The sequence below is a fragment of the Clavelina lepadiformis genome, chromosome 5 (genome assembly GCF_947623445.1).
Source record: "Clavelina lepadiformis chromosome 5, kaClaLepa1.1, whole genome shotgun sequence".
NCBI lineage: Eukaryota > Metazoa > Chordata > Ascidiacea > Aplousobranchia > Clavelinidae > Clavelina > Clavelina lepadiformis.
Genome location: NC_135244.1, coordinates 22,995,271 through 23,014,715, shown reverse-complemented (window position 1 = coordinate 23,014,715; position 19,445 = coordinate 22,995,271). Strand labels below are relative to the sequence as shown.

The 19,445-nt window shown below is 35.9% G+C and overlaps 1 protein-coding gene across 1 annotated transcript in view; it reads right to left on the bottom strand.

Moving 5' to 3' along the window:
* LOC143458848 (kelch-like protein 36) overlaps positions 1–13,213 on the bottom strand; it is a 30,004-nt gene extending 16,791 nt beyond the window's left edge. The window contains exons 1-10 of the mRNA XM_076955726.1: positions 13,120–13,213; positions 12,082–12,150; positions 10,517–10,757; positions 9,940–10,023; positions 9,191–9,265; positions 8,399–8,473; positions 7,610–7,684; positions 6,632–6,726; positions 3,726–3,927; positions 1,543–1,683 (exon numbers count right to left, since the gene is read on the bottom strand). Coding sequence (XP_076811841.1) covers positions 1,543–1,683; positions 3,726–3,927; positions 6,632–6,726; positions 7,610–7,684; positions 8,399–8,473; positions 9,191–9,265; positions 9,940–10,023; positions 10,517–10,757; positions 12,082–12,150; positions 13,120–13,134 — 1,072 coding nt within the window. The 5' untranslated portion in view covers positions 13,135–13,213. The remainder of the gene's footprint in view (positions 1–1,542; positions 1,684–3,725; positions 3,928–6,631; positions 6,727–7,609; positions 7,685–8,398; positions 8,474–9,190; positions 9,266–9,939; positions 10,024–10,516; positions 10,758–12,081; positions 12,151–13,119) is intronic.
* Between the last annotated feature and the right edge of the window lie 6,232 nt (positions 13,214–19,445).

Genomic DNA, 19,445 nt, shown 5'->3' with positions numbered 1-19,445 from the left:
TGTCATTTGATATCAAAGAACATTTAACACGTGACCCGCGTCTTGGTCTTCTATTCTCTGAGCTGCGTTTTGCATCGAATAAACTCTTGGACACAAAAGACCACATCGTTTGTTTCTGCGCTTTTATTTGTGACACGCATCAACATTTTTAGTTGAGTAAGCTTAAGTGAGTCGAGTTAAGTCAGCGACGCGTGTCACGTGCCATACCATCGGACTATCGACTCGTTCTCACATAAAATAGATCCAGACAAACGCTTGAATTCGCTTTGACTCTTTAACCTTTTAAACGAGAGAAAACTAGTTTTACCAATTCGGGTTGAAATTTCAAAGCCCGGGTTCCGGGTATAAGTGACAAACCCGGATTTTTGGGATTTGAGGAAAACGGATATTTGTGAAAACTAACCCAATATAAAGGTAAAATCAACAATATTGTAATACAGTGGAATTTGTGTATTTCGTCTCCGTTTAATTCATTTGTTTCATTTATGTCGATCTCAGCAGAGTTGTGAATATTTTCATGTTTTCTAGTTCGTTTAATTCGGCTTTGCTTAATTCGATTAGTTTGGCACTTTTCTTTTACTCCAATAAATATTTTGGTTGTCAAACTTTGTCATGAACTTTGCGTAAACCTCAGCATAAATACTTAATGACGTGAGAGAACTTCCGCGATCAACGCATTTTGATTGTATGAATGTGTGAGTTTGTATAGTAAATGCATTTTAAATGTGTAATTGATGATGTTTTTATGTTGTGTGTAAGGCCTGGAGAGAATGCACTGTATGTGTCCGTGTGTTATTACTTGTTTGCATATTGCGCAATTCATAACTTGTAGTCCACCTGATCATGCGAGCTCAAGCTTGCGAAAGCTCGTGTTAAGTAAATAAAAGTCTGAAGTACCAAGTTATATTCTGTTTGTTAATCAAGTTTAGAAAGTTTCTTTGTTTTCCTGCTTATGACTCAATACAAATTAATACCCAGGTTACCAGTAAAAATACTGCGCAAACCAGCTATTGTGATGAAATAATCGCCTGATACCTAACAATAAATTGAATAAATAGTATACAAAGACGTCATCTTGTTTAAAAGCTGTGAACACTAAAGTTTTCCTGGATTTATCCAAAAATCCGGATGTTTACATTTTAAAACCCAAGTTTCGAGTCGTAGAAATGGGCAGAAAAATCCGGGTTTCGTGTTCTGGAGAACCCGAATTTGTAACAGAAGAGAGAAGTGAGCTCATGAAACGAGTTGAAATCGTTTAAAAACGCTAAGATGTATAAAGTAATTCCACATTCAGAATAAGAAAACAGAAACCATGTGCTCTTTATTGCGTTTTAAAGTGGACCTGTGACGTGACAATGAACGATATCAAGTATAATATGCGAATAAGAACGCGAGTATCTGCTTCACGTATACTGCGGTCCCCTACCAGGTGCCGGTATGGTTTTATCAATGTGGAAACGAACGATTGGTGATTGGCAACTCTCAATTTACTTCGACAACTTTGACAAAAGTTTACTTCAAACATCAAAATAATAAACTCACCTCGTGCACTGACCAACGCATGGCAAATTCGCGTTTTATTCATGTTTCTTATCGAAGACCATTTCCTCTCTTCAGGATTGTAACTTTCACATGATGATAGACGACCAGTGTCATTAACACCACCAGCACAATAAACAAGACCTACAAGACATAATCAGGTAAATTTTTACGCAGGAAGCTTTTTGTTACATCTTACTATGACATCATAAATATTGCATTAATGAAGTCTAAACGGAATATTTATTGTGACGTGCTGTGTTTTTTGTTTCAAACACTTTGTTGATTACGTCACAACACTAGTGAGTGGTTGAGCTCGATGAACAATTTCAAATGCGGGCAAAATCGAACAAATTTTAAATTAAAATAAAAAAAAAACAAATCAATCAGAAAACGTAAAAAGACAAGCTTAGTGACTGCGGCAAGAGCAGTGACGGATCGTCGCCTAATTTAAGTCTACCTTGCTATTGTGATGTCATAAATGGGGAAGAGTCTAAATATGGGCGTAAATTTAAAATGGCTTTCACTTTTTCATCGGGAACAATCGTATGTTAGAAGTTATTTTTAAAGTTTCTTATTAATCTAACTTAAATGTATAACATGGAAACCTAAACTTAAATTGCAAGTAATTAACAAGTAATTGCTAAATAACTAAAATACCCATTCTCCTAACTAGGGTTGGTCAAAGTAGAATCCTAATGATTTCGAGAATAGAGATAGCAAATCTAGAATTTCGAATCTAAACGTTTCATATCTAGTGAGTTGCAACAATGTTAACAAAATGCAATTTAATTCAACTAAAACAATCTTAAGTCCTGAATAACCCAGCACTTAGCCCTAACCTATAAGCCCACTTATGCAAGCCTAAAAAGTGGCAGTGGGCTTATACGCCGCACCTATTTCTATCGTGCAAAATGCTTGCATACTACAGTGCTTCGAATGAATGAACGCAAGTTTGGCAATTTGCCCAAGTAATTTAACGATGGTCGTCGTAATAAAAATGTGTTTTTCTAGACATCAACTTTGTTATTCGCATTCGTTTAAAAACTATAAATGTCCTAAACACTCAACATATGTCTTTCTATACTTCTTGTTTCTACAAAATTATGACGCAAAATTATGTTTCCTTGGTGATACACTTACAACATATCTTCTGAGCATAAGGTTGGGAGTTGTGACTTGAACGTAAAATAAATAAAAACAAAAAATGCTTTCTACAGTTTTGGTTCTTGAATTCATTCTACGAACATGTTTGTTGTTTACATGCATGGCCTCGAAGTTCTATGATAAATGCCTTGTTTTTAAACAATGCGTCGGCGGGAATGCGGTTAATGTTTTACCGCATAATAGCTTTAGTTGTCTGCCCAATGATTGGCTATTTCCATACCGGTAGCCTACGTCACATCTTTTTCCCTTTATGCGTCTGGGCAAAACGTGAACTTGACGTAACGTGGCATAGTTAGTTGTTACGAGTGAAAAGGTAACGACAGTACCCGAGTAACAATAACAAAACTTGGGGCTAGCAAAAAACCTTCTTGACGTTACGCAAGTTCAATCACGCCGTGGCCATGCGTCCAATCCATGATAATTAATCAATGTAAGGATGCTACGTCACTTTTGGTCACGTCACCTTTGTCACCTTTGGTTCATGCGCGTGACGTCGTGACGTACATGCGAATGTTGTTCGTTCTTGCAGGAAGAAGAAAATCGTAAGTAGGCTCATACGTAACAAAGGATTTTCGAATCCCAGGATTCGTTAAACCACACAATTTGGATTCGAATACCTGTGTATTCGAAATTCTACTTGATGATCTACTTATGACGAAATAGTAACCTTCATTTAAATATTACACACCGGTGTTTACAGAACTATGATTATGAACTCAGATTTAGGGTGGATCGTGGCTAAAGGAATGACGTTAGGAGGCGCATTTAAATTGTTGAGTGATAACCTCTATAGTGAAGAGATAGGACCATGTCAATAACAAAAGCATGCATCATACAATGTCAGCATACAACTTGTCAGAAGCCAATCACTGTTTGATATGATGATGTCATAAAACTAGTATTGTCATCACATTAAGAATTATGTGCATGCGCCATTGTGCGCACAAAGGAAGGTTTAAAATAAAAATAGTTTTTGTTGATATTAGCACTTACATTTTTATGACATCATAATAACTTACCATCCAGTAAAGCTGATGCAAATGACCATCGCTTTTCTCTCATAGAAGGCAAATTGCTATCCCACTTTGGATTTCCATTGTTCAAGTCTAACATCTCAAAAGAGTTGTAGTGAGTACTATCCCATTTTTTCCTACCACCCATCAATAAAATTTGTTGATTGTAATTTACAGCAGATGGCCATCTCCGAGCAATGTTTGTATCCTGTATGATGAAACGTCATTGCATAAAGTCAACATCAACTGAAGTGAATTTACGAACAATATTAAGTAAACACTGGATATGATGTTATTAATGGAGATGGACTGGCCAGGCTTAGGTACAAAAACTGTCTGCAGATAACAATACAATATGAATAAATAATGGCCCATGGACATGGTCAATAAAGTTATGTGGTTGAGAGGATTGTACAGTGGCACATAACAACACAGGTATAAACTTTCTGCAGGCGACAATTCACAACAATCTATTCGATCAAAAAACAACAATCCACGACATTCCACGACCGCAAGGAATGTTTGTTAGCTCATAACTTTAACATTCACTCTTCTTAGCAGCTTGCCAATTCAAAATGAATTTTGTGCTTTTAAAATAAAATGGTTAGTCGCGATAATTAAAACACTTTAACGTGGTAATATATTGTTGCTTCTCTGTCAATTCTATTTTTCCCCAATTAAGTTAATACTCGCGTAAAGAGATAAAACTTGAACGTGCATGAGCATCTTGCCGGGCATCAAAGGTCAATTACTAGTAATTGTAACAATAGACATGGTGACAAAACAATGATCTTAGACTTTGCTCCATTTCTCACAATGGCAAGAGCAAGACGAGCAGCTTTGATGGAGTTTTGCTTTCTCTGAGTGGATTTCGACGGTTTTCGATTCTGCGTTTTCAACAATTTCCGTAGTTTTTGATGCGGCGTTTTCCAACAAAAACCTGAATGTTTTGTTATGAAAGCAAAGCACGTTGTTAAAAGTAAACAGTTACGTCAGGTGAAAATTTTCAGGTAAATTCGAAATAACACCGCATAAGTGTTACCGGCCCTGTCCTAGTGCTGGTTCGAAGAGACCTGCAGTTAACTATAGGATTGTATTTTCAAAACGGTAGAAACTAGGCACGTCTACACAACGGTACCGGTATCGGTAGAATCTCATCATCACTCGTTGTAGCAACAGACAAGGCGCAGCCAAATCGACAAGCGCTTTCATCCGGAAGCAGACAAGACTATGGAATGACAAATGAAGCGTAAAACAACGTAACATAAGGATGGACTTGAGTTTGCGTAACAACAAATTTGTGCCTGTCTCATTTTTATATCTTTAAACCAGCTTTGCCGGTCCGCGCAACAATTAGTTTGCATGAAATAAGTCCGTGGTATAAAAAGATTGGAGACCGCTGATCTAGTGCAAGCAGCAACATGGTTTTGTCTCAACACAGTCGTTTCACTTGGAAACTTTTCTTTTAAATTCGATCATTCTCGCCGCTTTTCACGTTTTTAACCATTTGCGTAATAATTGTTTTACTTTAATTGTTTTAATAATTGCATTATTTAATTGCTTTAATTACTTTGCTCTGCAACCACAACAAATTGAAAAAATATTTCAGTTCGAACTTCATCTGTTCATTTCTTGAATAAAAGTTTATCTTATTTTTACTTATGAGAGAAATTTGCCCGATCCAATTGTTACTGACAGAAAACATAACGATCTTATCTTGAGTCACATTGGGCCATGAACACACAGACACAGAGGAACAAATAAATTATGATTTCTACTCATTTCCAAGTGTCGCAATTCTCTGGCACAATAAGTATATGTCTATGACATCATAATCATATTGCTCATTTCAAACAATTCATTTAAAAAGGAAACAAACCGGTATTGATTCACCACACTAAGAAGCAATTAAAATTTGCATTGAAAGAGCCACCTAGTACAACTATGTCCTACCCGTGGGCCACATGCAGCCCTTTTGAAGGTTTTGTGTGGCGCTGGTGTTGGTATCGTTCTATTATTTGTGAATTGTATGTGTATGAAATATGTATGAAAGTGTACCGTTGGTATCGTTGGTATCGTTGTATTATATGTGAAGTGATGTGTGTATGTGTACGTGTATGTGTATCAAATATGTATAAAAGTGTGTATGTGTATGAAAGTGTGCCGTTAATTATTGTTTTATTCATGTACAAATTGCTTGAGTGTCATAACGTCCGTTATTTTGCGTGTTATTAGTGCTGTGTTTGTGTGGTTAGAAGTGTAAGTTATTTAATGTTGGCAATGTGCAACCCCAATTGAACTAGTGACGTAATTTTAGGACCCATTAAGCTATTTCGGTTGGACATAGCTGACCTAGTAAGAAATGAAATGGTGAAGATAATAAAATGGCGAAATTAAAAAGAAAGCATGTCTTGATGCAGCAATAAAATAAAGCACGCAACAAAACGTAAGTTTAAAATGGAAATGCGTTAGTGGCATGTGGGGGTCAATGGATCTAGAGCAAACAGCAACATGGGTTTGCCTCCGCACAGTCGTTTCACTTGGAACTTCGCTTTCAAATTCGACAATTCTCGCCACTTTTCAAAATTTTTAATCAGTTGTGAAATTGACTGCTTTGTTCTACAACCGCAAATAATTGAGACAACATTTATTTCGCACTTCATTAATTCATCCCTGGAATACCGATTTATATTAATTTAATTTCTTATTAGGGACGTCTGTCTGTGCAAAGTGCTTTTGACAAAAAGACGAGGCCTATTCGAAGGTTAGAATTGTTCATGACCAAACAGATGAACATTGTTGGCTTTTAACTTTTTTGTGAGTGCCACAGTGCTGTGGCTAGAGGACGTATGTCTATGACAGTATAAAGACTTCGCTTATTCTAAACCAAAGCATTTAAAATGCAAAGATACCGGCATGTCACTCCACTGCTTTGTCTTGGTGTTGAACCTGACAACATTTTGTCGACAATCCTCCCCACCAATCATAAGTATCTCATCAGACTGACCTGGAAAAGAAATTACAGCAAACACTGAAAGATCATTAACTCGCCTGTCATCAGGTCACGAACTCGAATTTGATTAACTCGAAGTTATGTGTAAGATAGGCTTATTTTTACTTCTTGTCATTATCAGTGTCAAAGAAGCGGTCTGTAGGTGCCACATAGTGACGTAATAGCATTGATTGTGACCAAATCGTATAACCACGGTTGGAGTTTTCATTAATTAAAATATCTCCTCATGGTTTCCACCTTTGCAGCATCAGTGAGTTTAACACAGGCGTCGATACGAAAATGAATTTTGCAGAACACGGGACGGAAAGATAATTTTAATGAAATCATTTTAATCAAAGCGATATTTACGTCAATTCCAGTGTTCTCTATTGCGTCATCAACATAACGCTTGACAAGGAGGGGGGAGATTAAAGAGCACATTTCCTTTTATTAAACAATCTATTAAACAACAACCGGCATCTGTGTAGTGGTGGAAGTTGAAAGGAAGCCGAATTAATTCAATTTAAATCAAGAAAAAAGCAAAGAAAGACTTTGATAGAAATGTTTTTTATGAAAACTAATGCAGCTTAAACAAACCGTCTGCATGAACCCGATTTAGAAAAAAAAATCTGGAGTAGTTTAGTCGTTTTTTGTCGAATTTTGTTATCTTGGTGGAAAAGTTTGGTGTATGATGATTTAGACTTTACTCTCTGGGGTCAGCAATTAAGATGTAGAACAAATATTCACCTTTGATTTGAGATATCAATGAAATTTATTCACAAGTGATAAAGGATTTTGTTTGTATTTGTTGGTAAATCAATTTGAGTTTTAGTTATTTAGTTGTTAACAGAAGTATTAATTTAAAAATGTAGTCACCAGGTTAAAAATAACTTATTACCGGGAGTTTCTGCAATTTTCATTTCATGAGGTTTAGTTTCCACTTTTCTTGTCATTTCGATACCAGCAATAGATTCTGAAACAAAACAGAAAAGATAAAAATCCTAACCAAAGTAGTTAAAGAATATTTTCAAGCATATACTGATTGAAGTAGTCATCCACTCATCATCAAATAACAATACACAGTTTTCTTTATAAATGAATTGGTCAAATGCTTGACAAACAAAATTAGAAAGATATTAGATCTTAGAAAGACGATAAAAGGAAAATGTTTCTATGAGCATGCGTGTGTGCCGTTTCGTAGCCTGTCTCCATCTGTGACGGTAACTCAGTCTGTCTGTTGAGATATAAAGGTTCTGCATCCACCGTTTAGATTTTTTTGCGAAAAATAAATACTGGAAATAACGAAATTGAAGCTTAGTAGTTCAAAATTAAGAACCGATTATTTTTGTCTGGATGAGAAGTAAAATTCAGACTTTCAGCGATTCAGTGCAAATTCTGATATAACTCCCGTCGCATTCAGTTCAATTATTACATCATCGGCGAATCCTTATTAATAATTACATCACGTTTATATTTTTGTTTACCATTTTTGCTACTGTGACGTGCACGAACGGAAATATTCCCAAACTTAAACTTCTACATATTCAGTGTAAATTAAGAGTTTAATTATCCGTTTAATTGTTTTATTTATTTGGTGTAAACTTGAAATACATGAGTTTTGAGTTTTAGTTATAAACAGAAGTATTAATTTAAAAATGTAGGCACCAGGTTAAAAATAACTTTTTACCAGGAGCTTCTGCAATTTTCATTTTATGAAGTTTAGTTTCCAGATTTCTTGTCATTTCGATACCAGCAATGGATTCTTAAACAAAACAGAAAAGATAAAAATCCTAACCAATATAGTTAAAGAACATTTTCAAGCATATACTGATTGAAGTAGTCATCCACTCATCATCAAATAATAATACACAGTTTTCTTTATAAATGAATTGGTCAAATGCTTTATAAACAAAATTAGACAGATATTATAGATCTTAGAAAGGCGATAAAAGGAAAATGTTTCTTTGAGCATGGGTGTTTGCCGTTTCGCAGCCTGTTTGCATTTGTGACCGTAACTCAGTCTGGCCGTCGAGCTATTTTGGTTCTGCATATACTGTCTAGATTTTTTTGCGAAAAATAAATATTAGAAATAACGAAATTGAAGCTTAGTAGTTCAAAATTAAGAACCGATATTTTTTGTCCGGATGAAAAGTAAAATTCAGACTTTCAGCGATTCAGTGCAAATTCTGATATAACTCCCGTCGCTTTCAGTTCAATTATTACGTCATCGGCGAATCCTTAATAATAATTACATCACGTTTATATTTTTGTTTACCATTCTCGCTACTGTGACGTGCAGGAGGGGAAAACTGCTCAAACTTGAACTTTTAAATAATCAGTGTAAATTAGAAGATTAATTGTTTGTTTAATTGTTTTAATTATTCGGTGTAAACTTGAAATACATGAGTTTTGAGTTTTAGTTATAAACAGAAGTATTAATTTAAAAATGTAGTCACCAGGTTAGAAAATAACCTATTACCGGGAGCTTTTGCAATTTTCATTTTATGAGGTTTAGTTTCCACTTTTCTTGTCATTTCGATACCAGCAATGGATTCTGAAACAAAACAGAAAAGAAAACAAATCTTAACCAAAGTAGTTAAAGAATATTTTCAAGCATATACTGATTGAAGTAATCATCCTGTCATCATCAAATAATAGTATACGCATGCACAAATATTATTATTCTGCTATTATCAACATCCACCGACCCAGACTATTATCAACTCAAACCAGATTTGTAAGTCGGACCGGGATTCTCAGGTCGGGTTCGGGCTTAAGTTTGAAACCAATTTCGAGCCAGATTCTAGCTCGAATTCATACTCACACTTTGCCACATTTACGTCGTAAATTCACTTTCTCTACAGTGTAGGGAACCAAAGTCATCTTTTGATGTCACACTTTGACTTTTATCATTTTCTAAGTTGAGTTTGTTCACTGCGGCAGGTTTTTAACAGTCTGCCCGCATGCACACTCGTGTACTTAGAAAAGGATAAAAGTCAAAGAGTGGCATCAAAATATGACTTTGGCTCGTTTAGTAAAATTAACTTTCGTGGCTAATTGGGGCTTCAAATAAAATTTCGTAGTCGGACCTAGTTTGGGTTAACAGTATAACAGTTTACAACTCTCACTTAATAAATTAAAATTAAATTAATAAATTTACAAGAAGCTGCAATTTTGAATTGACCAAATATCTGAGAAACAAGAGTAAAACCTGAATGATAAACTCACCTATCTCATGAAGAAGTTTATTGAAATTGTCATCAAAGGATCCTTTGCTGAAGTCGTAGTAGAGCAAGCCTGCTGTCATCATGCCTAAGAACATCATCACGCAGTTATACAAGTTTTATGGAATAAAAACAAGACAACTCTTTCAAAATTCTTATTCTGGGTATTTAAGTTTTATCTCGATCTTTACATTATTTCAGGGATGTGACGAGCCCCAACCAGATTTAAACATTTTCTGCTTCAAGAAACTACAACTTTATTATGCGCGAGTGTGTACTCGATGTAATTTACAAATAATTTGTGTTCTTAAAATATCAATCTCACATTTTGTGTTTGTCAAATGCTAAAGCAAATGTGAAGCAAGCATCAAACGGGAGATAAACGTATCGTATATATTCTGGACGAAGCCAACACCATAACAGTATTTTGCTCGGATTTACACATCTTTTAATATGACGTCATACGAGCTCGGCTCGGGCACTCACGAAGGTTATAGTCGAAAGCTCGGCTTGCCACGAGCCGAAACTTTTTTGCGTTTCCACAACCTAATTACTGTAATTACTAAGTTTTAATTTGTTACCAATTTTGGGGTTTGGTTCGTATCCTTTTTGGACACGAATTGGGATAATTTTCTTCTTCAGGTCTTTTGCATAGTTCGCTTCACTCTGGCAATTAGCACTTCTCTCGTAGTTGGAAGAAGTGAACATCAGAACCACGTGAGCGTTGTCAACAGCTCGCCCCATCATTTCGTACATATCTCCTTTCATCTGTTCCTTGTCGATCCAAACCTGGTACCCAGCATCATACAAACGATCATTGATCTAGAATAAACCACGTCGTGTTGATGAAGCAACAATTCACGAATGAAGGGAATTTTTCTATACAGTGATGAAAAGACATTGAAAAAAGATTTGCCTAGTTCTTATTTTACACCGGTTTGTAACCTATTATGTGTTTCACGTCACATACCACGTTGACCACGTAACGTGACCTCATGTCGAGCAAAGCCAATGAGTAGAATACAAACCACTGTAAACAAAAATCCAGGCAACTTTTTTCAAATGTTTTTGTCTTTACTATGTAAACATACTATGTGAAAAATGTTATAAGCTACCGACCTGAGGGAAATCTTTACAGGTCGATGTCTAGAACGTTTGCAATTTAAAAAAGATTCAAAGTGGGTCGACATTTTCTATTGTAAAGTATAAGCGATCAAACATATTTTGCCTTCAAAAACAAAATGGCCGCTGTAATTCAGAAAAGAATCTGTTGTCTTTACAGCAGTATATTGTGACATAACACTGAAATGGCCGCCATTTACGTCTTAATAAGCAATGATTTAGATTTTTTGGAACTGATTTATCTGACACCTGTTGTTTGATTTAAGACAAATTTATTTTTGGATTTACTCCCATTTAACCCTATTAATTCTAACTAGGCTTGGCTTCTCCCGCACACTGTCATAGCAAAACGTGGCGTACAGTTGCATTGTTTGCTGTAGAAACTTGAAATTTGGTGACTTTTCCTAAAAAATGTTCAGCTATCTGTCCATGTTTGTTTGATAAAGTTGGATTTTGTAATTTTTAAGATATTGCGATATTTTCATAATTTTCCTCTGCTTTGCTCTGCTCTCCGCATTGAAGCGTATTACTCATTTACGCACCAATAACTCGACTAACTATTCTCTTTCGTTCTCTTCTCGCGGTCAGCTGGTTTTCCGCACAGCGGGGACGCGGAGTAGCAAGAAGAATTTCTAGAAATGTGTCACTTTTAGAAATACTTAATTTACACTAAATTCACTTTCTTTAGTTTTACAATTATGATGTATACAGGAAGCCAGATGATTTTTCTACTAACCTGTCAAAATCCGATCAGTTTACGACGTATAGTTTTCTAGTAATTAACGATTGAAAATGTGTGTGCGGGGTCGGCCACACCTAGTTTTTTAGTAAACTCGCGAGCCTGGTTAGGATAGGGTTAAATAAACTGGGTCACTGGGCAATGATAATAATCAAATGTATAAAAAAGCAAAGCGATTCCACGAAGATAATTAAAAAAAATATGGCTCACACTCGAAAAAAGTTTCATCAAGCAACAGTTGATATAAATTTTCAAGACATCGCAACATAACTGGGCACAACCCACCTTATGCGCCAACTCCTTCGAGTCACTCCAGTTGTAGCTGATCATGATGTGCTTGCTTGGGCTGGAACTCTACAAAGACAAGATTTCTACTCAAAAGAAAATGAAATTTTAACGCTATTCCCAATGACAACCCAATGCCTACGTATGGAGATGTTTCTTAATTTTTTCTTGCTTGGGTTAAAAGTTCGTGTACGTCACGAACTAACTGAGAAAAACAAACGTAAAAGTTTGTGATATGATGTTGCATAGAAAATATGAAGGTTATTAAACAACCAAATCCTCACAATAATATGCGAATCAAGAGGGTTTTACCGAATTCTCACCTAGCCACCAAAGATTTATCGAAGTCATTTACTAAAAATTTTAATCATCTTGACAATTCATTGAAGTCTTAACCGACCAGATGATTCACAAAAGAACAAGAGGAATTCTTACGTCACAACGAAGTGACTCGTAAAGAAAATGTCGAACTTTCAATGAACGGAAAAAATTTGTCCACAAATTAAAAGCCAAAAAATAGAAATTATTTCAGCTGCGTCAGTTGAACCGATGCCGAATTGAACCGGACACACAGACACAATACTAAGAATTCTTTTATAAAGGACAATCCATCTACCCCGCTATGATCTGATGCCTGGTGTTAAAACCGATTTTAGGAAATAAAATAAAACAAAATCTCTGCTATAAACCCGATTGCAATTTACTCAGAAGCACAAAATTATTTGTGTGTTGTGCTCGACATTTCTTGAATACATCAGCAGCAGTTAATAAACGTTGTTAAAGTTGTCGAAAATTTAAAAATAATGGTCATAAGTAGTACAGTAATAATAATCAAGCAAATAAATCAACAAGTGACAAACAATTAATAAAAAGTTAAACTGATTTAGAAGTAACTAAATTCACACTTATTCACAATTTCGTCAATACAAATTTCGCGAAGACATATCATACATACATACATATCAATCTTCGTGACATCATCAAATTAATTAATCCTACGCACTATGACAATGTTAATCACGTCATTATTTCACTTACGTTTGGTGATGTCATGTTGTTGCGATGACGTAGTCAATTTAACAATTGAGCAGGAAAAAACTGAGTTAAATCTAGGCTATAAACGTCTAAAACTGATGAGACAAACAAACAAATAGTTCAACTTGAAATAGTTTGATGTTTCAATTATTTACAATAAAACCTACATCCGGAGACAACCTACAGCCTTAACAACTGATTACAACAGACCATGATAAAGAATAGAACACATTTCACATAAAAAAGATGCCTTCGTCACGCCATTGTCGTCCCTAGATGAACTAATACCTTTGACCGACTAGGTACTGTATCATGGTTCGCTAAACTTCATAAATGTGCCAATGCTAAAAAGTATAACAAAGCAAATATCTCATAAAAGACTACAAGATATCAAGAAGCGACTTTACTTGAGCATTAGCAGAGTGAAGTTTGTAGAGTTCGTAGCGAGTCGTGGTCACTAATGTGGGGTAGGTTTGCTACTGGATCACATGTTTCGGGATCGCCAGTGGGGTTTCGGTGTAAGAGTTAGACTTTGTAGCAATCTGACTTCAGCTTAAATCTATTAATATTATATAATCTGTTAAATCTGTAACTCCCTACATATTAACATCAAACAATTGTTTGTCTCCCGACTGTTAATAAAAAGACAACAGCCGGGCACAAAGTTGAACCCGCCATAAAGTATTTTTCACGGTAACTAAAACGTCGCTTCTCTGTTGCGTTGGACGTCACATCCGTGTTATGTCATAATTGTTAGTATAATCTTTTGGTGGCGTAACGCCAACCCATAGAGTCAATGCATAAAGAGCATAAACATCGCACAAGACTTTTTCATTCCCTCCTGTCTCTGCTCTCGTTTATGTTTCTTTCTTTCTCTTCGCGCGGCTTCATTTTCTTGGTTTTCACTGATGGCGGACGTTTTGATCTAACACTTGGCGATTGAGCGAATATCGTTACGCAACTGGCGTAAATATCAGCTTAGACTTTTCTGACGTGAAGTCATAAAATCATGTCACAAGAAAAGAAACACGCGCATTCAAAGATTGCAAGCGCAGTCAAATACCCTTTAGTTTTATCCAGTTGTAACTTGATAGTGGCAGTGACACGGATGAGCAGGGAAGCGAATGCCGAATAGAATCGACTCCATTATATTTATAGTTAATCCGACAGTTAATATTTTTAGTGCTTTTTGCTTATTTTTGTTGAAAAAATTGAGAGCTGTGCAGTGCACCTGAAAGGTTTGCAGGTGGTTTTACACTGTATCAGCATCAGTATCACAGTATTCACATACAAGCTTATTCCCTTGTAGCGCACAAAAACGGATGACTTGTTTCTATCCGCTTTTACCCATACACAGTATATGCACTACGCAGCAATGTGTGCGTAACGCTTAAGGGGTTATGACCCAATTTAAAGAGATAGGCTTTTCAATGCAAAGTACATTAAATCAAGAAGCTAGTATCGCAAAACCACATCATAAACCTCCTCTAAATTTTGGCTTGCAACGAGATCAGAGCTAGAACTGCAAACAGCCTTAGTTTGGACAGAATTCTTGTCCTAAAAGTTCTACAACAACCACCTCAACTTTACAGCAAGTTTTGAGCTTCACACTTTAGGACAAATACTCCAAAAAACAAAATTTCCAACACACAGCAAATTTACAACTTAGCCTAGACCTGCAACCAGCTATCGTCAAAACCGTAACAAACCCACATCTACGTCACGTGCGCTTTGGACCGGAAAACATCCTATTTTTTTAGTATGACGCGACATGGTCACAATCGCCGTGTTGTCCGCTTAAAATTGTCTTCCTAAAGGAAAGTGACCTTTTAAGGTGCTGTTGCTGACACTACGGTATTTAATTTTAAACATTCAACTAGTTATTTTTCGGTTACGACAGATCCTAGTCAATATAGTAGTTAAGCCAATGTGACGTAATCGTCACGGTGATTACCTTTGCTTCGTTACCATGCCCGTATTTGGTTGCATACCGTAAACTTACGTCGCTAGCTACCTTTTCCTCGGAAAAAATTTTTTTTTAAAGATTTGTATCGCTTGTCTTGACACACTCAAGTTTTGGTGAACGAGTTAACAAACTTAACAATATGGAAGATTTGATCGCTTTGACCACCTTACATGTCGGGCGATTATAGTACAGACGGTCAAATTTAATAAAACAACTAGAAATTAAAATATATTTATCTGAACGTATGCACGTCATTCCTAGGACAGCTGCTCACCAACAATAATTAGATGAGATTCGTCAATATCGAGGAACAGCCACGAAATATCATCAACTTCACTGATTACCTCGCTCGATTCGGAATGACAGCCGCAAGTGGCAAGTAACATTGACGGATTGCTCGGCTATATACGTCCAGTATCACAGCAGACATCGTTAAAATGTTACAGAAGTTTTATTCTTATTATTATTGTACAGAATTTATTAATACGATGGTAAACATGATAACACAAGATGAGCTTCAGGCAGTTTTTATTACAAACGAGCTTGACATTTCGATTGCCGACGTCCAAATTGGTGCAACATTTTGACGATATCTACTGCGCTACTGGATGTATAGCCGAGCAATCCGTCAATGTTACTTGTCGACTTGCGGCTGTAATTCAGTAATAGAGTAATAATAGAGTTCTTTAGCTATCAGCAAGAAACCTTGGACTAAGAAGAGCCTTAGCACGATGTAAACTCGTCGATGATTTCCCAGTTCGACGAAGCCATAACATGCTACATTTGAAATATTGGTATTTTTTTTAAACAACTATTTATTTCATAAAGCTATAATAGCTTAATGGAAAAGTCAAAAAGAAAACTCAGCTTGATTGTATCGGTCACACACTTGAATAACTCGCCAACCTTCTAATAAAAGTTTGGTCTCGGACAAAAGTTTGGTTATTTGTGATAACAAATGCCTCTCCTGAAATCAACCAAAATAAATTATACATTTTTAATGGAAACACTGTCTTCGGTCAATGTCCATTACCGCCATCATCTAGCGTACCTTTCCAGGAGCATGATACCAGGTGGTTTGACAGTATAAGGTATAAGCTATACAAGGTATAAGACAGTATAAGATACTCACCCAGACCGGCGCATAATTATTCTTACCTACACCAAGCTTTGAAAATTACGCTGTTCAGTGCACAAAAGACTTACATTCCATGTTGGAAGATTGGTGTCATAAATATACCAATTAACTTACCAAATAATAGGTTAAATACTACCGAAAGCAACATATTTTCTATAAAATTCATGGGCTATGGGTTTAGTACATGGCATCCATAATAAAAATTGTGGCAGCTGCACGCACGAGCATTAAAAATTTGTTTATCTTCACGCCAAATTATTACAATTTTTAATAAATACAAAATGAACTGAGGCTTTGGTTCATACCATTACGCCAAAATCTACGTCATTTTACGAACGAGTTCTGATCGAAATTTGCTGTACTTTCCAGTCAAGATGGGTATGGCGCGTAGGTTTAGTGGCCGTGCAGGTTGCTACCAGGAATTATTACATTAATTATTACACGCACAAGCGCCATCAAGTTATAATCGGGGTCACTGTCAGTAAGAGTTTATGCTACAAACTTCGTGATGATTATGATTAAACAAATATGCACAAGCGTCTGCGGAAGACACCTGGACGCCTCCCCAGATGACAATGCACTTTTCCCGGCCCTATATTTAAGTTCCACACGGGAGTAACTTGAAACGTTTCTTTCACTTGGACCAGTCATGCGGTTCATTTGCTTCATCGGTGTTTTTGTCAGTGTTTACGGGATTTCAACCGCCTACACTGCCACAAGTTATCCATCCACCATCTCGGAGCGGAATAGGGTTGATTGCTACCCAGAGGCCGGTCCAAATCAGCAGACTTGCAGACAAAGAGGGTGCATGTGGTGCGAGACGAACCAGCAGGGTCCACCCTGGTGCTTCTACGACACTCCAACCGCCATGACAGGTTTGAAACGTATTCATTAATTCATAAAACATTCTAATTTAATTCAAGTCGAATTTTTAAGAAAGTGTGTTTTTTTCATAGTTCAGGTATAAAGTAGATTGTAAACGATGAAGACATAAACGCATTTCAAAACGCTTTGATATACTTTTTTGTTGCTTAATGTAACCACAGGCCCGCTGGTTGTATGCACCCGTATTGCCTGATCACTGAATATTTGTCAACTTATTTCTAATTGGATTTTGCTACAACATGGTTACTACAATTATTTTACTCCCTACTATCAATAGCCACAAAAAACTCATATGTTGTGTTATCACACATCTTACACAAGTTATTATAGGTTATACAGCTCTTGAAGAAATCACTGGTTTGGAAAGAGCTGGAGTTCGTTCTACTTCTTTCTACTTGAAATGGGACGTTGTATCGGTCACAAAATACAAACTCGTTGTCCAAAACACTGGACAAGCTCCCCCACCAAATAATCTTGTTCCTGATTTCGCCCGTGACGTCACAGAAGGTGTAAGTAATTTTTCAATGCCAAGTAAAAGTCCAAACATTAGCATTATTAACGTCGACATTAAAAAAAATTTAAATTGTCTTTGTTACAAGAGCCGTCAAACACCAAAAAAATGCCATAAAATCTTTGTTTGTTTTATTATACAATGAATTTACTAAAAGACTGATTACTCGAAGACTCCTCCATGGGGCTCTCTGAAATTTTGCATGTCAATTTAGTATGCTTTGAACTACCATTCCATAAAATGCCATCAAAAAACCACTATTCAAACGTTTTTTACAGAGGTGCAAAATAAAAAGTACAATTTTTTGGTCTAAAAACCCAATCTTAGCTACTTTCACGCTAAATTTTAGCCTAATTCTGCACGCGACCTGGGACATTGAAGCGCGCCAACTTCTAGGGTAATTCCCATACTTGAAAACAACACCAACCATGCTGCATTCTGATTGGTCTAAATAGGTTTTATAAAGCCCTACGTAGGAGTACAACAAATTCATAGAGATCTTAGTTTTAGGGGTTTGACGGCTCCTTAATATGAAAAGGCAAATATTTTAAAGTGCTGAATTTCCGTTTAAAGTGTATCAAGAGTCACCTGGCGCTTGTATTATTACTGGCTGTTACTGCTGAAGTGTATGATGTCCAGGCGTAAATTATCATTTTATTAATAAGAGTCTATGCTAAAATGAATTAAAAAAAATCACGATCACACGGTACAATAATTATAATCAAACAACCCACACAAAATCGAAATAATTAAACTAATGATGATAACGTTATGTGAGGAAAATAACCAATAACAGGTAAACGTTTGAGAAAATTTATGATAAGGTTTAAAAAACGAAAACGAAGTAATCATCGGGTTTAAATGGAAATATTCGATCAATGTCAACAACTAATGACAAGAACATATTTAAATCAATTTTATTTTTGAGACAACCAAGGTAGAGGGACATTGTATAGATGGAAATACAAAGATATACTGGAATAAACTTTACAAATTGAAACGAAAGACTATAAGAGCAAGAAATACATTTAATTGAAATCAAATATTTTTTTGTACAAAACAAGTAGTTTAACGTGAGGAATTTGATTAAAAAATTTTAATCTGACGGAAACGACGTAAAAGCATTTCCAAGCACAAAATATCAAATTTGAAAATGATCACTTTTGTGACGTCAAAATGAAATGCCAGACGATTGCTGATCAAGATTGGCAAATAAAACAATACAGATAAAAATATTTAGACGAATCACGAAATATATTAAATGAACTGTCACACATATCCAGATTAAGAAATCAAAATCCAACAAAACTTCAGATGGAAAGGACGCAAGGACACCATCGCTGTCTGTCCATGTTGGTCGATACTTGCCATTTGTTGGTGGCTGGATCATAGAACTCGACTGTTTCGGCACCAAGCCTATAACATATATAAAGTAAACTTTTAAACACAAAATGTTAGCAAATGTTTAACGATGAGTCCATCAAAATAATAACTGTACCAGTTTATAAGCAAGTTATTTATTGGAAAGCAAATTGTCCAGGATATATTAACCATAATAAATAAACTACGCAATCCACATCGCAAAGGACGGTTACAAAATAATGTGGTCCAGAATTCACGGCAGCCTGATTCCTCGCCACCAGCTGCAACCGAAGTTCAAGTAAGTTACTGTGAACATTTATCATTATTTATTTGTCTTTATCAATGTCTTTTGTTACAATTTCAGCAGAATTCAAACGTTTGACATAAACGCAAAACAATCGTATAAGGAAACGACGCACCATCGCATCGGGCCAATATTGTTAATTTAGAATTTAATCGCGTAATTA